This window comes from Pelophylax lessonae (genome assembly GCF_965119305.1).
Source record: "Pelophylax lessonae genome assembly, chromosome: 9".
Taxonomy (NCBI): Eukaryota; Metazoa; Chordata; class Amphibia; order Anura; family Ranidae; genus Pelophylax; species Pelophylax lessonae.
The window spans coordinates 223,638,610-223,657,313 of record NC_138776.1 but is presented as its reverse complement, the minus strand read 5'-3'; the positions used below and the strand labels follow the sequence as shown (position 1 = coordinate 223,657,313).

The 18,704-nt window shown below is 41.5% G+C and overlaps 1 protein-coding gene across 1 annotated transcript in view; it reads right to left on the bottom strand.

Annotated features, from left to right (window-relative positions):
• Positions 1-18,704, bottom strand: part of TMEM132A (transmembrane protein 132A) — a 669,669-nt gene that overhangs the window by 82,531 nt on the left and 568,434 nt on the right. The window contains exon 10 of the mRNA XM_082267409.1: positions 16,053-16,247. Within this exon, the coding sequence (XP_082123535.1) occupies positions 16,053-16,247 (195 nt within the window). The remainder of the gene's footprint in view (positions 1-16,052; positions 16,248-18,704) is intronic.

Below are 18,704 nucleotides of genomic sequence, written 5' to 3'. Positions count from 1 at the left end.
TTAAAGCACTCCCATTTTTCCTCTGTGTTCTTTGTTCCTAGGATTTTATCCCATTTAATATCGTCTAGCATAGAGTGCAGTTTAGGGAAATTGGCTCTTTTGAAATTCAGTGTCCTTGTATTACCCTTGTGTTTCCTATTTCTATGATTTATACATAAATTAATTAACCTATGGTCACTGTTTCTTAAGTTGCCCCATATTTCTACATCCGCAATTAGGTCTGTATTATTCGTAATCAGTAGGTTTTAGTAACGCATTGTTTCTCGCTGGTGCATTCACCATCTGACCCATGAAATTGCACTGAAAACCATTTAGGAAATGGTGAGCCTTAGGTGGTTCCTTCTGCCCAGTCTATATCTGGATAATTGAAATCCCCCATTATAATGACATTTCCAATCTTTGCTGTCATTCCAAGCTGTTATAGGAGGTCTGCCTCCCCCTCCTCCCTCAGTTTGGGGGGCCTATAGCATACGCCCAATATTACTATACCCATACTACCTTCCCTTTGAAGCTCTACCCATAGTGATTCTACCTCCTCCCTAGCTCCAAAGTTATATTGTCCCTCATATTCACTTGTAGATTGTTTTTGATATACAGGCATACCCCTCCTCCTTTTTTATCCTCTCTATCTCTGCGGTAAAGGGAATACCCCTGAAGGGTTGCCAGCCAGTCATGAGAGCTGACACAGTACTCAGTTACTCCCCAGTACCCAGTCACTCACAGTACTCAGAACTCAATTACACAGTACTCAGTTACTCCACAGGACTCAGCAGTACCCAGTTACTCCATTGTACTCAGCAGTACTCAGTTACTCTGCAGCACTCAGTCACTCCACAGTACTCAGTCACTCCACAGTACTCAGTCACTCCCCAGTACTCAGTCACTCCCCAGTACTCAGTTAAATGCAGTACAGTTACCCCACAGTACTCAGCTACTCACAGTACTCAAAACCTGAATTAAAATATTCCTGCGAGCAAACAAGTTAAACACTAGATGTAAACTGCAGCGAGCACTTCACTTTCTCATAAGTGTGGGGTTAATTAAATAAATAAATAATGCCGCGCAATTAAAGTGCTTCCAGTGTACATGTACATAAATAAATAAATATCAAGTGCTAATCATGTACTAATGAATTAATAAATATTTAAATATCAAAGTGCTTAATAAACATGCAAATCCGTGACCATAAATCCAATGTGAATCATGTGTAAAGTGCCAAAATTCATATAAGTCCAGATAGTTTGTGGAAATTAGTAAACAATAAAATCATCAAAACATCAAAAAGTGTTCAATAGTGCTGTGAACACTCAACCCAGTGATCTGATGAATAGTCCACTTCAAAGTGACAAAAGGTTTATCAAAGCAAATCTTCCGTAGTGAGTGACACCATCAACCTCAAACCCCCAGTGGATGGATCCTCACCTTAATTCCAGTGACCCAGCAATTAAGCTTGCTCTAATGCGCAGTGTACCCCTCCCGGGTCACCCTTCTCGGGTCAGAGATGATCATTCGATCCCCCCAGATGGGGATCCTAACCTGGATGGATTCTCCTTATACCAATCCATCGATGTGTCATATAAAAAAGAAGGATCTCCAATAGTGCTTACATCTTTTTAAACACCAATTTATTAAATATCAAGAGATATACTCAAATATGCAAGGTGCTCAAGTGCACCAAGCTTTAAAAGCATTCCAAGATAAAGTAATTTTTAATGACAGCGGGATCTGAAATGGTCAGCCTCTCTGCGCGCAACCTCTCCGTTGAGTGTATGCAGCTGCTGTCTGAGCCCCTCCCCTACGCATGACAACACAGGGACCATGTGTCTTCCTCAGGGGGATAGGATATCATATACTTCCGCTGCCTCTGCTCTCGGTCCCCCAGGCCCCGGCCTCTCTCTGTATCAGGGGGGTCACAGGTGGCAGCTCCCACCCTCCTCACTCGTCACACACGCTTCAGCTGACACTGAACTCCGCGCCTCTTTCCACCTGCAGCACAGCATCACCTGCTGGATCCAATACTCGGTAGAGTGTGCTTGGATCCAATACTGGGTGGCTGATGGAGCCTAAACGAAAGCTTAAAGTGATTGTAAACGATCACCTTGTAAAACAATCCATTTGGTTTAAAATAGAAATGAAAGGCAAAACATTTTTGTATAGATATTAAAAACATTATCACTACCTTTTTCATAAGTGGTCCCATTCCCTGAGTACCCTCTGTTCTTAGCTGCATAAGAGCTGGGGGGGGGGGGGGAGCAGCAGCATCACTCTGAGATTCCCAGTGAATGGCTGAGCAGGGGAGGCAAGTCTAATCAATGGAGGAGAGCAGGCTGAGTTCCCAGCACAACTAGAGAGCTGACTACACTGTGCTCTCCTGCTTAGTGGGGTCAGTTTCTAATAGAAAAGCAGAGTGACTGTCAGGAACACCGGGGATTTCACATAAAGGAAGAAATATAAAGAAAATAGGATACTTTTTCATACAAGTACATGGTACAGCAGGCACATATCAGAAATATGAAAAGTTGGAGTAACAAACACTTTATTTTAACACCCCCAACATGCTAGTACCATTGCAAACTCTTTAAAAGAGTACTTTGTCACTAACTCCCATTCAGATAGGTGCGAAGGTTAAAAATGACTAACCACAGGAAACGGCATCCCTTCATGATCTTATTCAAACACTTGAAGCAGTTCATAAACAGGGGATCCTAGGAGGTCCACTCACCTCCTTCGAGTATTGTCTAGACCCATCCCCTCTACGTCACGCTCACTCTAAAACATACTCCATCCTGTCTAGGCCATCTTGTATTTTGCCCATCGCTCTTCCATGGCTAGTAGGCTCCAGAAATTAGGAGATATAAAGTTCTGGCTCAATGGTACAGAGTACCCACCCCTTTACAAAGGATCTTCCAATGCAGTCTCATCAATGTGCTGGCTTTGCCATCAAGATAATGGCACCATGCTACCTCTTTTTTGGACATGCCCCCGAATCCGCCCATTTTGGGACTCTATTCAGAATCTGGTTCTCAGTTTGATCGCTAGACACCTGGAAGACAGGCCGAACACTTGTCTACTCCACTTAACCCCACTCTCCCGATGTAGATGCAAGAGATCGCTTTTGATACATTTATTAAATGCGGCAAAAATCTGTATCCCTCAAAAATGGAAATGCTCAGACCCCTCCGCGGTGGGTCAATGGATCCCTGTGGTAAACGAAATGACTTAAAAGGCAGCTATGAGGCAGAAAGAGGAGTAATACCAGAAAACATGGCATAATGGGCACATTTTTCAATATTCCAGTGACTACAACACTTATGTGACTGCTTTCCTTTCTTAGATTGAGCGGTTAATTCTGGGGAGCTAAAGTGGAATATGTGGGCCATGGAGCGATGGCTTGTCCTAGGGGACCTCAGCTGTTGCTTTACATTTCATTAATATTACTGCCCTTTCCTTTCACTACCTCCCCATCTCCCCCCCCCCCTTTGTTTTTCTTCTTTCTTCTCAGGTATTGGTCAACTACACTCGTAGGTTTATAGATAAATATGCAGAGTTGGCCAAACCCTTACTCCACCTTTTTCAAAAAGGAAGTAGCAATGCGCTGGGGTAAAGAACAGCAAATAGGGATGAATTAACTCAAAAACAAACTGGATGGGATTTACAGACATGAGCATGAGCGCTATCCTTTACCAGAAACAGGACAATAACAGTAAAGTAATTTCTCATGCAAGAAAGAGGCTATCCCCATGTAAAGGTCAAGTTTGATGACTGTGAAAAGGCTTTGTTAACTACTGTGTGGGCTATGCAAAGTTTCTGCAGTTATATCCAGGGTGAGATAATTATCATGGAGACCTTTACAGTATTTCAATAGTTGTACAACAGCATGGACTTTATCATTACAACGGTGGCCATTAGAAATTCAATACAAACAATCAAGAAAGGTGCAGTAACCCAAGGACTTGCTGATCTTCATGACTGCGCTGTTCCAAATCACTCTAAAGAGAGTACTATTGAGGATTATTTAGAAGAACAGGTATCCTCTCCCTATATAGTGTACGATGAGGAATTTTGACATGCATGTATGTGGCTGGCTGCACTTACCAGCCTACTGTCAGAAGGGAATGCCAACTAGTGCCAGACATAGGAATAGTCTGAACACAGAGTGCACCTCTGGTATTCATTGGAGACTGGATCATGCCTAGAAGCAGCCAGGTTGCAGAGCTGGCAACAATCCTCAAAGTTATCGAAAATGGCAGGCTCCAAAGTACAAGGAGCAGAAAAAGAGGGCAAAGATTTAGCAGATTCTCTAGCCAAAGAAGGGTCAAAAAAGGGGGAAGTCCTAGACATTGACCACTAAATAGGTAAAGTTCAAATAGAGGCCATCACTAGACAACAGGCAATCATAGGTTTAGTCTATATTGAGGATCCAGACAAGAATCCTATTACCAAAGAGGATTGTATTGGCAAGGAGAATTTGAGGATTTTAATGAAGTCCAACATGTACATTTGAACTCATGACTGGTAGAAAAATGGTATTACCCCAACATTTGTTGTATTGTAAATATGATCAGAATCTGATCAACACTGTCACCACACAGTTTGACAGTTTGGTTGAGGACACAAGCAAAATGACAGTTAGCAATCTCAGCATTCCAGGAATGTTTCTGTTTTTTGAAACCGTTAAATTGATGGGTTTAATTCCGCTTCATGATTTACTGCTCTTCGAGGCTTCACTGCTCTTCACCTCAGCAAAATAGCAGCCTTCAGCAAGAAGAAACAGGAACAATGCTGGAGGCAATTTACAGCACAGACTCATTTTGGTAACATGATTAATACTGTGGAATGTATCTTCCTTGCTTAAAGAACATTATTTTTTTATCAAGTTGTTATGGTTAAAGTCCTGATTTAAAGTGTGTGCTGTATTTTCCATGCATATGCTCTGCCTGAGTAACTTGAGACTTAAAGCGATTGCAACACCTCATTTAAAAAAAAATTAAAAATAACAAACATTTTATACTTACCTGCTCTGTGCAGTTTGTTTTGCACAGAGTGGCCCTAAACCTCCTCTTCTCGGGTCCCTCTTCGGCTCTCCTGGCCTCTCCCTCTTGTTAAGTGCCCCCACAGCAAGCATCTTGCTATGGGGGCACCCGAGCCGAGTCACAGTTCCCTGTGTCCATTCAGACACAGAGAGGTGACCTGGCCCCACCTCTCCTGATTGGCTGAACAATTTTGATTGACAGCAGCGGGAGCCAATTGCGCTGCTGTCTCAGCCAACTGGGAAGGGAGTCCCCGACAGCTTAGACACTCCTGCAACATTGCTGGATAAAGACAGGCTCAGGTAAGTCTTGGGGGGGGGGGGGGGTGAAGGGAGTTGCTGCAAACAGAAGGTTTTTTTTTTAATCTTAATGCATAGAATGCATTAAGATAAAACCTCCTTCTGCCTTTACAATCCCTTTAGGCTGGCCATACATGGACCACATTTCAGACGTTCAGCAGGAACCAGCTGAATTTCAATCCATGTATGAGCATTGTGGTTGAACAGAAGTTGATCTGCTGATCGACTTATGTACTGTACAACCACCCTGCTATAGGCTAGAGTGCTGAGCAGTGTATTTTGACAGAATCCCTGCTGTCAGAATACAAAGACACTGGGGAGGATTCCCACATCCACTTTCAATGTATAAATGGGGGAATCAGGTCAGTTTTTTTAAATTTTTAAATCCACTGGTTAAATGAAAAAGACTGAATAATGTATGTAACTGCCTAAAGCTGGCCACACAATATACAATCATTTTGTACAATTTTACTTTAGGTTTACCAAAACCATATAATATGAGGTCAAACGTTTTTCAATTTGCATGCAATCAGAGAGACCCTTACTAAATAGTTGAAGGTAATTCTAAAGGAAATCGAATAAGAAAATTATAATGTATGGCCAGCTTTAGGGTCACTGTAGGGGAAACCAGATGAAGCCAGCCTATGTACTGTGTGCCTTGTCTTGGAGGAAGGAGCTGACCACTAGAAGCGGTGCCTGTGTTATAAGATCATTTTGGTTTCGCAAGTTTAGATCTCTAACTAATTGTAACTCAGAACAGCCTTGAATTCAGTGGGAGTGTGACTGCCCTGACCCTATGAAAAAAGCAGGAAGGAGCTTTTTATGCCCCACTTGCATCCTAAAGTACTACTGTGCACTTAAAAGGTAAACAATGAGACCAGCGTGCGGATAACTGGGAATTAAACATAATCCAATTACATAGTTACATAGTTAGTCAGGTTGAAAAAAGACCATCTGGCTCAACCAATAAAAAAAAAAAAAAAAACAGTAAAGAAAACCCAACCATACAATACCATATACACAATCCTATACCCGCAGTTGATCCAGAGGAAGGTGAAAAATCCCCAGCAAAGCATGATCCAATTTACTACAGCAGGGGAAAAAAAATCCTACATGATCCCTCGAGAGGCAATGGGATATTCCCTGGATCAACTTTACCTATAAATATTAGTACCTATTTATATAATGTACACCCAGGAAAGAATCCAGGCCTTTTTTAAAGCAATCTAGTGAGCTAGCCAGAACCACCTCTGGAGGGAGTCTATTCCACATTTTCACAGCTCTTCAGGTGAAGAAATAAAATAATAGAGTACCTGCGCTGCTCATCTACCAAATATGTGCCTAGTGTATATATAACCAAATTAATATTTCTGATCACCAATAATGTGCAAAAAATGCTAGTGCCTGAACTGTATCGAGTACAACAATTATACAAACTTTACAGATATGTGCATAAAGGTACAATATATAAATTACTTAAGTGACTAAAAATAAATAAATGAATAAATAAATATCTTCCAAATAAATTCTTGTAAAAGAGTTCATATATTCTTCAATCAATAATGTGGTATTATAGTGAAAGTCTTTGTGCCAAACATAAGATAAAAGTGCTGCGTGCTCAAATAAGGTGCCGGTGCTCAATACTCGTGAGTAGGTGCTCCCCTCTCGGTCCCCTACTCACCAGAAGCCAAATAATAAACTGCCTTAAGAATAGTCCTTGGTGGTGATAACCTCGAGGGACCGCCAGCCAATAGGCTTTTAGGGTGCTCTGCAGCTCACAGCTTCCAGGTATTGCTCATAGGTTACAAGAAAAGAGAGGTACTATCATCGTGCAGTATATCGGAGCTTTATTTGTTGCGCATAATAAAAATAGACTTACAGTGTTGTAGTAAAAAGTACGCCTTTCACAATCCCACGGGCCGCCAAACAAATGGCTGTGCGCTTCACCCGTGTACCTGGAAACCGGAAGTCGGATGTGGCCGGACGTTGCGTAGTACGTATTCAGACGGCTTGACGCGTTTCGCTCTGATATCTGATAACGCTCTGATTGGCGGAGCGAAACGCGTCAAGCCGTCCGAATACGTACTACGCAACGTCCGGCCACATCCGACTTCCGGGTACACGGGTGAAGAGCACGGCCATTTGTTTGGTGGCCCGTGGGATTGTGAAAGGCGTACTTTTTACTACAACACTGTAAGTGTATTTTTATTATGCGCAACAAATAAAGCTCCGATATACTGCACGATGATAGTACCTCTCTTTTCTTGTAACCTATGAGCAATACCTGGAAGCTGTGAGCTGCAGAGCACCCTAAAAGCCTATTGGCTGGCGGTCCCTCGAGGTTATCACCACCAAGGACTATTCTTAAGGCAGTTTATTATTTGGCTTCTGGTGAGTAGGGGACCGAGAGGGGAGCACCTACTCACGAGTATTGAGCACCGGCACCTTATATGAGCACGCAGCACTTTTATCTTATGTTTGGCACAAAGACTTTCACTATAATACCACATTATTGATTGAAGAATATATGAACTCTTTTACAATAATTTATTTGGAAGATATTTATTTATTCATTTATTTATTTATTTTTAGTCACTTAAGTAATTTATATATTGTACCTTTATGCACATATCTGTAAAGTTTGTATAATTGTTGTACTCAATACAGTTCAGGCACTAGCATTTTTTGCACATTATTGGTGATCAGAAATATTAATTTGGTTATATATACACTAGGCACATATTTGGTGGATGAGCAGCGCAGGTACTCTATTATTTTATTTGTTTAAAGGCACCCCCCTTTTTTACCAGCAGCAGCTTACTAATTATTTATATATTTATTTATTAATTATAGCAGGTATAATCCTAAGCGCTAGCCTTACGTACCTTACTTCAGATGAAGAAACCTTTTCGTATTTGGAGACTAAATCTGTTTTCCTCTAGACATAAAGAGTGGCCCTTGTCCTCTGTGTTGACCTTAAAGTGAATAACTCAACACCAAGTTCACTATAGGGACCCCTTATGTATTTATACATGTTGATCATATCCCCCTTATTCTCCTCTTCTCAAGAGAGAATACATTCAGTTCCTCTAATCTTTTCTAATAGCTGAGCTCATCCATGCCTCCTATAAGTTTGGTTGCCCTTCTCTGCACTTTCTCCAGTTCCCCGATATCCTTTTTAAGAACTGGTGCCCAAAACTGAACTGCATATTCCAGATGAGGTCTTACTAATGATTTGTACAGGGGGCAAAATTATATCTCTCTCTCTGGAGCCCATGCCTCTGTTAATATAAGAAAGGACTTTGCTTGCTTTGTAAACCGCAGCTTGGCATTACATGCTATTATTATACATGCTATTATTAAGCTTAGGATCTACCAGAACACCCAGATCCTTCTCCGCTATGGATTCCCCCACTTATACTCCCCCTAGTAGTATGAATATTCTTAGCCCCCAAGTGCATAACTTTACATTTAACAACATTAAACCTCATTTGCCACATAGTTGACCAATGAAACAGTGCATTGTGGTCAGCTTGTAAGTTGGAGACATCCTGTAAGGAAGTTATTCCACTGCAAAGCTTGGTGTCATCTGCAAAGACTGAAATGGTACTTTTAATCCCAGACCCTATATCATTTATAAAGATATTAAAAAGTAAGGGTCCCAACACTGAACCTTGGGGTACACCACTGATAACCTTAGACCATTCAGAGTAAGAATCATTAACCACTACTCTCTGAATTCTAGCTTTTAGCTACTTTTCTATCCATTTCTATCTTTCCAAGCCTGTAGACTTTACCCTAACCATTAGCCGTGTGTGGGGAACTGTGTCAAACACTTTTGCAAAATCCAAGCATACTACATCCACAGCCACTCCTCTGTCCAAGCTTTTACCTACCTCCTCATAAAAAGAAATCAGGCTTGTTTGACAAATTCTGTCTTTCATGAATCCATGCTGTCTGTTGCTTAAAGGATTTTTTTCCAGCAAGAACTCATCTATGTGGTCTTTTATTAAACTCTCCAGTATCTTCCCGACTATAGAAGTTAAACTAACAGGTCTATAGTTACTTGGAAAAGACTTTGATCCCATTTTAAATAGGCACCACATTGGCCCTACGCCAATCCAAAGTAAATGTATTTATTTATTTTATTTATTGTTTCTCCCTCTATATAATTTTTTCTCCTACTTATCTAAACCCCCCCCCTTATTTCTTTCCCCCCTTTTTGCAATTCTCCAACAATTCTCCTGCATTGCATTTATTCATGATTCAGAATCTTCTATATTTAAATGTAGACTTAGGTTCATCTAATTATAATACTCAAATTATTTTTTCTACATCATCATGTACATTTGCACCCCAAGTCCATTCCCCCTCTCCCCTCTAACAGTGTATATGAACATAAAGAACCCAGTGTCCTACACTTACTGGAGCTTTTATCCCAATAAATAGTTAAACATTCCAAAGCTTTCATACACACTCTGGCTACATCAAACAATCCCATCATATAACACCTACATGAGTCCTTTTGAAATAACCATCCCCCATGCTTCTCTAACTATGTACTACTGTTAAGACTTTTTTCTATATATATTTGTAATATATTTATATACTCTGCACATGAACTATCTATATTGATCTTTATTTTCTGTAATATGGTTAATACTATGATTTGTGAGTTCTCCATGAATACAGCCACATGCCTAACATTAAGCACCCGGCACTGAAAGCCCCTGCCCTTGTGACAGGGGCATATAGTGTGAGCACATAGGAGTTTTCACAACAGTCTCCTCGATCCCCTCCGGGGATATGTACTCCTCCTCCTCCATGTCGGCGGCCACAGCGTCCCGATGGGCAGAAGAGTTCCTGCCACGTGACGGACGTCACATGTTGGTACGTGCGGCGCTTCTATGCACATGCGCGGATCGGCATAAAAGGCCGGGGAACCGCCGTCTAACCTCAGTTCCCTCGCAGAGAGAGAAGAGCAAGGACTGAAGCGCTGCTGCCCAATCCAAATGTAAGTTTACCTACCACTCTTGGACTCTTATACCATTTATTTTTTACTGCTCTGTGATTGCTAAAAACCCAGGACTTTTCAATATATCTACCTGCTCACAGAAGGATAGGATATCCTCCCCCACGTACACGCCCTACAGGCTGAGGGGATGCAAAACTAAATCCAGCCCTCCACCTATTGTTGAGCAACCCTGGCTGCTCCACCCTGCTGAAATAGCAACACTGTAAGTTTTCTTGAAATACATGATATTACTACTATTGGTCTTTCATTACATACTGACCCTATTTTTGATATAAACAGAGGACTGAAGCGCTGCTGCCCAATCCAAATAAGGATAGGATATCTTCCCCCACTTACACGCCTTACAGGCTGAGGGGATGCAAAAAGATATCCAGCCCTCCACCTATTGTTGAGCAACCCTGGCTGCTCCACCCTGCTGAAATAGCAACACTGTACGTTTTTTGCAACACATGATATTACTACCATTGGTCTTTCATTATATACTTACCCAATCTCTGATTTAAACACTCAGACATACATCACCATTGGACGCACCCATAAGGTTCACGCTGCTTAAGGAAGGCAATTTAACTATACATGGATTGAACACAAAAAATGTATGTATACTTATACGCATAATCCTTGATAAAGGCTTTTAATAAGCCTTTGGATGAACATTCCAACATTATGTCACGAATGACACATGTCACAATATCTTCATCTCTTTTCACTTATTCACCCTGGGTCTATAACCCAGCACAACGAATGCATATACCTTGAAATATGATTTTTATGTAAATATCTTCTTTTCAAAATAAATATTTTAGGATTTATATTTGACACTATCAATCACTTGCCATAAAAGTCCCATCCCCTGTGGCCTGAGGTACCAACAAACATACACAAATATTATTCGGGACGAAGGCAAAGACATATTATTGAATTTTTACTTAGATCTAAAAACAAACTCCAGGCTTTGAAATTACAACGCTCAATTCTTTTAGGATGCGTGGGTGGATGCCATCTGGTCCAGGCGCTTTATCCACCCTTATTCTGTCTGAAGATTTATGGACCATATCACTTTTGAGACATTGTGGATCATTTGGGGCAGTGTCAATACCGTCCTCATTATGATCATGAGCTCCCCCATGCTCCTTTGTATACACAGAGCTGAAGACAGTATTTAATAAATGCGCCTTCTCTTTGTCTCCTCATTATTTTGTAAAGGGCCTACATGCTCAGACCTACACTTTTTACTATTAATATATTTGAAGAATTTTTTGGGGTTTGTGCTACTATCTTTTGCAATCTGTCGTTCATTTTGAATTTTTGCGTCCTTGATTTCCTTTTTAAATATTCAGTTATATTCTTTATAACAATTCAACAATGATAGTGTTTCTTTATTTTTTATATTTTTTAAAAGCTCTTTTCTTATTATTTATAACTTTTTTTTAACTTTGGCCGTAAGCCACATAGGTTTTATTTTTAGTCTTTTAAACTTATTGTCCATGGGAGTATACTTTGCAGTGAGTTTGCATAAAGTCTTTTTGAAAATTTCCCATTTCTGTTCTGTGCTCATCGATGCCAATATTCCCTCCGAGTCTAAATCCTGGAGAGCAGCCCTCATCCTTGGAAAATTTGCTCTCTTAAAGTTAAGTGTTTTTATATTTCCTGCATGCGTTTTTTGCTTACAGCTAGCATTAAATGAAATCATGTTATGGTCACTGCTACCCAGATGGTTTTTTATATGAACATTATTAATAAGCTCTGCATGGTTTGGGATTACCAGGTCCAACAGAGCATAATTTCTAGTGGGGGCCTCAATAAACTGTAGCATAAAATTGTCTTGTAATAGGTGTATAAATGTTTTCCCTTTAACTGTTCCAGCAGTGCCATTACTCCAGTCAATGTCTGGGTAGTTAAAATCCCCCATTATTATCACTGTCCCAGACCTTGCAGCCCTTTCTATCTGTGCCAGGAGTTGAGTCTCCACCTCCTCATTAATACTGGGAGGTCCAGTTTGGTTCGCCCCCTGCAAGATCAAAAATATCTGTATAATGGTTTTATGTATCTGATATGACATTTTTATTTGTCTGTTATGCTCAAAATATTTAAATAAAAAAAATAAAATACTGGGAGGTCTATAACAAACTCCAATGATAATCTTTGTATTTCGCACATGCATGTACATTTCCACCCATACTGCTTCAGACTCATCACACTCTCCATTAATTAGGTCCTCTTTCACACTCAATTTGAGATTGCTTCTTACATAGAGACAGACACCACCACCCCTCCGTTTTAACCTGTCTTTCTGAAAGAGAGCATAGCCAGAAATATTATTAGCCCAATCATGTGAAGAATGAAGCCAAGATTCAGCAATACCACTTAAATCATAGTTCTCCTCGTGCACCAGAGCTTCCAACTGACCTTTTTTGCTTGGCAGACTCCTGGCATTGGTGAACAAACACTTTAATTCATTTTCACATTTTGCAAACTTATTTTGCATATTTTTTATTTTGGTACAAATAGTACCATTTCCAATAGGGGCTGACCCCTGTCTGACCTGTCTGCCCCATTATAATCTAATGCACCCTCCCCCCTCAATCCTAGTTTAAAAACTCTTCCAGCCTTCCCATAAACCTCTCCCCTAGCACAAAAGACCCCCTTCCATTTAGGTACAAACCATCTTTAGCATCCAATGGTGTTGAATTACTAATACTGAAGAATGTAAAACCTGGTGCAGCTCTGCATAGAAACCAATTGGCTTCCAGTTTTGTTTTTGGCAAAGCTTAAAGTGATTGTGAAGTCTATTTTTTTCCCCTATAAAAATAATAAACATGTTATACTTACCACCTCTGTCCAGTTGGTTTTGCACAGAGCAGCCATGATCTTCCTCTTCTCGGGTCCCTTTACTGTGATCCTTGCCCTTCCCTCCTGTTGAGTGCCCCCACAGCAAACAGCTTGCTATGGGGGCACCCGAGCTGTGTCCATTCAAACACAGACCTGCGACCCGGCCCCGCCTCTCCTGATTGGCTAAATAATATTGATTGACAGCAGCGAGAGTCAATTGAAGTGGAAGTGAGTCCTTAGACACTCCTGCACCATTGCTGGATAGAAACAGGCTCAGGTAAGTTTTGGGGGTGCTGAAGGGAGCTGCTGCACACAGAACAGTTTTATTTATCGTAATGCATAGAATGCATTAAGATAAAAAAAACTTTCTGCCTTTCTGACAATCCCTTTTAGCAGGCCATACATGGATCTTGCTTCAGACGTTCAGAGGTCAAACCTAAAAACCTTAGTGGCCGTGTGACTGTCCTGAGCCTATGAAAAAAGCAGGAAGGAGCTTTTTATGCCCCACTTCCATCCTAAAGTACAACTGTGCACTTAACAGGTAAACAATGAGACCAGCGTGCGCATAAGTGGGAATTAAACATAATCCAAAGGGGTTGATTTACTAAGACTGAAGAATGTAAAACCTGGTGCAGCTCTGCATAGAAATCAATCAGCTTCTAGTTTTTTTTTTTTTTTTTGGCAAAGCTTGCCTATATACGGCGGCAGGTCAGCAGGTTCCCGCAAATCGCCATACCTGTACGGCGGTTCGCGGGAGTGATCCTGGGGGCGCGAGCCCACTCGCCAGTGGAGAAGCCAATCCATGGGGCCGGTGGCCGCGATTGCTGTCGGGCACCTGCGATCGCTCGCCATGAAGAGAGAACGGCAGTCTGCTGTTGAAAAACACAGCTGACCTTTGTTCTCTCAAGAATCAATGCAGAGCTCCTGTGTTTCCTTCTATTTAGGAACACAGGTCTCTGTGTTGATTTCACAAGCCTATCACCCCACAGTTAGAAAACACCCCCTAGGCTCACATTTAACCCTTTGATCGCCCCTGGGTTAACCCCTTCCCTGCTAGTGTCATTATTACAGTTACAGTGCATATTTTTAGCACTGATTACTGTAGTAATGTCACTGGTCCCCCCAAAAGTGGCCAAAATGTCAGTTAGGGGTCCGATCTGTCCACCGCAATGTCGCAGTCCCGCTAAAAAATAGCTGATCATCGCCATTACTAGTAAAAAATAAAATAACTAAATAAAAATTACAAATCTTTCACCTAGTTTGTAGACGCGATAACTTTTGCGCAAACCAATCAAAATATGCTTATTGAAATTTTTTTTACCAAGAATATGTAGCAGAATACAAATTGGCCTAAAATGATGAGTTTGGGTACAGCGTCGCACGGCCGCGCAATTGTCCATTAAAGTAACGCAGTGCCAAACTGCAAAAAATGGCCTGGTCATTAACCTCCCTGGCTGTATGATTCTGTCAGGAATTCTGTACCAAAACGGTACAATTTTTTTCATGGAAATTTGGCGTTATGTATTATAGGCCTACAATTCTTAGTAATTACTGACTTAAACCTGACCAAAACAAGACTCTAGTAGACATCCCAGATGTGATAAATTTGAAACACAAACGCATGAATTATAATCTAATCAATAATATAATGTTATTATATAATATATAATAATATATATATATATTATATTATATAATAAAATTATATTATTGATTAGATTATAATTCATGCGTTATATTATATATATATATATATATATATATATATATATATATATATATATATATATATATATATATATATATATAATGTAAATGTTATGTGTGTGTTTGTGTTTTGTGCAAAGTTCAATGTTTGAATTTCCCTCCCTAGTTCCGCTCCCATGCAGCATTGCTGCTGCAGGGAACGGAACTAGGAAGTCATCACACCAACGGAAGACGGACGAGCGGCGGGGATCTCAGACGGCTGGCGATCTCAGCAATGGGAGATCATCGCTGGATCGCCAGGAGAAGGTAAGAGACCGCTGCGCGCTCTGCCCATCCACCCCGAGCGTGACTTAGGGATACCGATAACAGCATGGAAAATCCACCCGAGTCACGCTCGGGGATACCGCTAGGAGGGTTAAGCGGGAAAATTAAGTGGTTAAAACAATTGTAAAGTCTCGTTTTTTTTCCCCCCAATAAAAATAACAAACATGTTATACTTACCTCCTCTGTGCAGTTGGTTTTGCACAGAGCAGCCCTGATCCTCCTCTTCTTGGGTCCCTCTTCTGTGATCCTAGCCCCTTCCTCCTGTTTAGAGCCCCCACAGCAAGCAGCTTGCTATGGGGGCACCTGAGCTGAGTCACAGCTCCCTGTGTCCATTCAGACATGGAGTCCCAACCTGGGTCCTGCCCCCTTTCTACCCTGATTGGCTAGCTGACTTTGATTAACAGCAGTGGGAGCCAATGGCTCTCAGCCAATCAGGATGGGGAATCTAAGACAATTGTGGACATCGCTGGACAGAGAGGAACCTAAGGTAAGTATTAGGGGGGCTACTGCACACAGAAGGCTTTTTAACCTAATGCATAGCATGCATTAAGTTAAAAAAAACCTTCTGTCTTTACAACTTCTTTAACTGAACACGCAAACATAAGAAGTTGATTGGCCACCATGCACAGCTGCACCAACTTTTGCAGTCCTCAGTTTTAGTAAATCAACTCCATTGTGTAATTTTTTCAGCCTGTTTAGCTTTTACTAAGTTTTTCTACATACATCTATTTTAGTTAAATGAAAACCCTAGGTATTGTATTTTTTTTACATAAAAAAATAAAAGGCCTACAGGCAAAAGTAGTAGTTTAAAATTCCACAACTTACCTGTTTAGGAATCAATGCCACCTCCTGAGACTGACACAAAACTGTAAAAACGCCAGGATGTCTGGTGGAAGACGGGATCACACTGAGATTTATGCCCCAAACCAAGTGTGAATGCAGTTCCAGAATGGAGATGGTTTCCGAAGAGACAAAGATTGTTTGCTCTCCTAGGATGGAGTGCGAGAGTGGAGATCGTACCTATAAATAAATGTCATATAAACAATCAGATATAAAAAAATCTTAGCAAAAAATGCTACATACATCTCTCTGAAAGTAATGGCCAGGGAGAGATTTGCTTGTCCTCTCCTGCAACACAAACCACATGGACCTACCACAACCCATTCTCCATCCAAATTTGGAAGATATGAAGACATTGCCTTTTCAACACATAAAAGTTTCCTTTTTTGGAAAAAAATAACCCATCTATGGCCAGCTTTAAGGATGGGACTGGGGAGTAATGTTTACCATAATTACCAGATTGCTCAGAGAATGTGAGGAGGAAGAGGCAGGGCTAAAGCAGAGAAGATTCAGTCACCTGTGTGGTGTATGTGGCCTCTGGCAGTGTGTGCGTGGGGAGTACGCCTAATATAGGTCAGCTAAAGTTTATTTGGCAGAGTTGAGCAGAGGAGATAAAAGAGTTGCTTCCAGCAAGTGTGGTTACAGCATGGAGGCTCTTTTTGCTCCACTTTTAATTAGCCCTGTGATACTTCCAGTATTACACTTAATTGCTTTGTTGGTAATCTCTTCAGCAATAATATTCTACTTTTTTTATTTACTACAAATGTATTTATTGACGGCCAATTTTGCTGATAGTATTGCTTTACTGCTAACACTCTTATTATTGTATAAAATAAAGCTGTTAATATTTCTTGGACATTACGGTATATACTGCTCAGATACTAGTGACTTCCAGTGGCATTATTTACTACTAACCTAGCGGTTAATATTTCCAGGGACACTGCTCTTAATACACAGAAGATAAAAAAAAGGAGGGTGCAGGAATGTCAACAGTGCCCAAACTAACATCAGGCTGAATCATTTCAAGCCGGCACTGGACCCACACCCTGAATAGCATGTGCATTATCAGCAAGAATACACTTGTATTGGAAGAAGCAATCTTTGCTGCGAATGTGTTTCTGGGCCCGACCCTTTGTTGAGCAAGCCTACCTGCTGCACATGCAAAGTAAGTTTAACCACCTCCCACCCGGGCCATTGTAGATATACGGCCGGGTGGGAGTCTCGTCCTTCTGAATGGACGTTCCGGAAAGTCCTTCAGAAGGAGCGAGATCACGCCGCCGCGTGCACGCGCAGCGGCGCGATCTCGATGTGCCTGTGTCCCTCGGACACAGCGCAACAAGATGCGTCAGGAGGGCCCTGTGATTGGCCCTCCTGATCACATGACGGCTGTGTCCAATCACAGCCGTCATGCAATGTAAATACAGCCGTTGTAACGGCTTCGATCTCTTCTCCTCCCTGACAGATCGTGTCAGGAGAGGAGAAGAAGAGGATCGATACTGGAGCTGGGGTGATCAGTGAGTATTTCTAAGTACTCACTGATCACAGGGGGGGTCTGTGCTGGTAATCAGAACATTGATTACCAGTGCAGCCCTGGGGGGGGGGGTGGGGTGCCACTAGAGCCACCAGGGATGCCCACCCATGACCACCAGGGATGCCCACCATGGCCACCAGGGATGGCAAACAGCCTGCCAGTGGTGCCCTCCTATCAGTGCTGCCCACCAATGCCATATATCAGTGCTGCCCATTATTGCCATCCACCAGTGCTGCCCACCAGTGCCCATTATTGCCCACCAGTGCTGCCCATCAGTGCCCATCAGTGCCCCCCATCAGTGCCGATCAGTGCCACCTATCAGTGCCCATCAGTGCCGCCGATCAGTGCCCATCAGTGCTGCCTATCAGTGCCCATCAGCGCTGCATATCAGTGCCCACCAATGCTTCATATCAGTGCTATCTATCAGTGCCACATATCAGTGCCCATCAGTGCTGCATATCAGTGTTACCTATCAGTGCCCATCAGTGCTGCATATCAGTGCCACCCCATCAGTGCCACCCCATCAGTGCCACCCAATCAGTGTCTCCTCATCAGTGCCTGTCAGTGCGGCGTCATCAGTGCTCATCAGTGCAGGAAAAAACGTATCTATTCACAAAATTTTAAAACCTAAACAAAAAAACTTTTTTTTTTTTTCAAACTTTTCTGTATTTTTTTATTTGTGCACCAAAAAAGAAAAAACCTGGCAGTGATCAAATACCACCAAAAGAAAGCTCTATTTATGGGGAAAAAATGACATAAATTTGGTTTAGGTACAGCGTTGCATGACCGCGCAATTGTCATTCAAAATGCAACAGCGCTAAAAGCTGAAAATTGGTCTGGGAAGGAAGGGGGTTTAAGTGCCCAGTATTGAGGTGGTTAAAACACATCAGTGGATCAGAGGGACTATGGGGCCCAGACTAGCAAAAACAAGAAATACTTCACCATAACCTAAAATCAAGCATAGTGGCCTCAATATGTACAGAAAAAATACATTTTAATAGACACAAATGTTTATAAAATTCACTACAGCTGAACATAATACGGTAATAAAAATAATAAAGAGTGTAAATATAGAGTGACTGGAAATGTAATACTTCTCTGCCTTT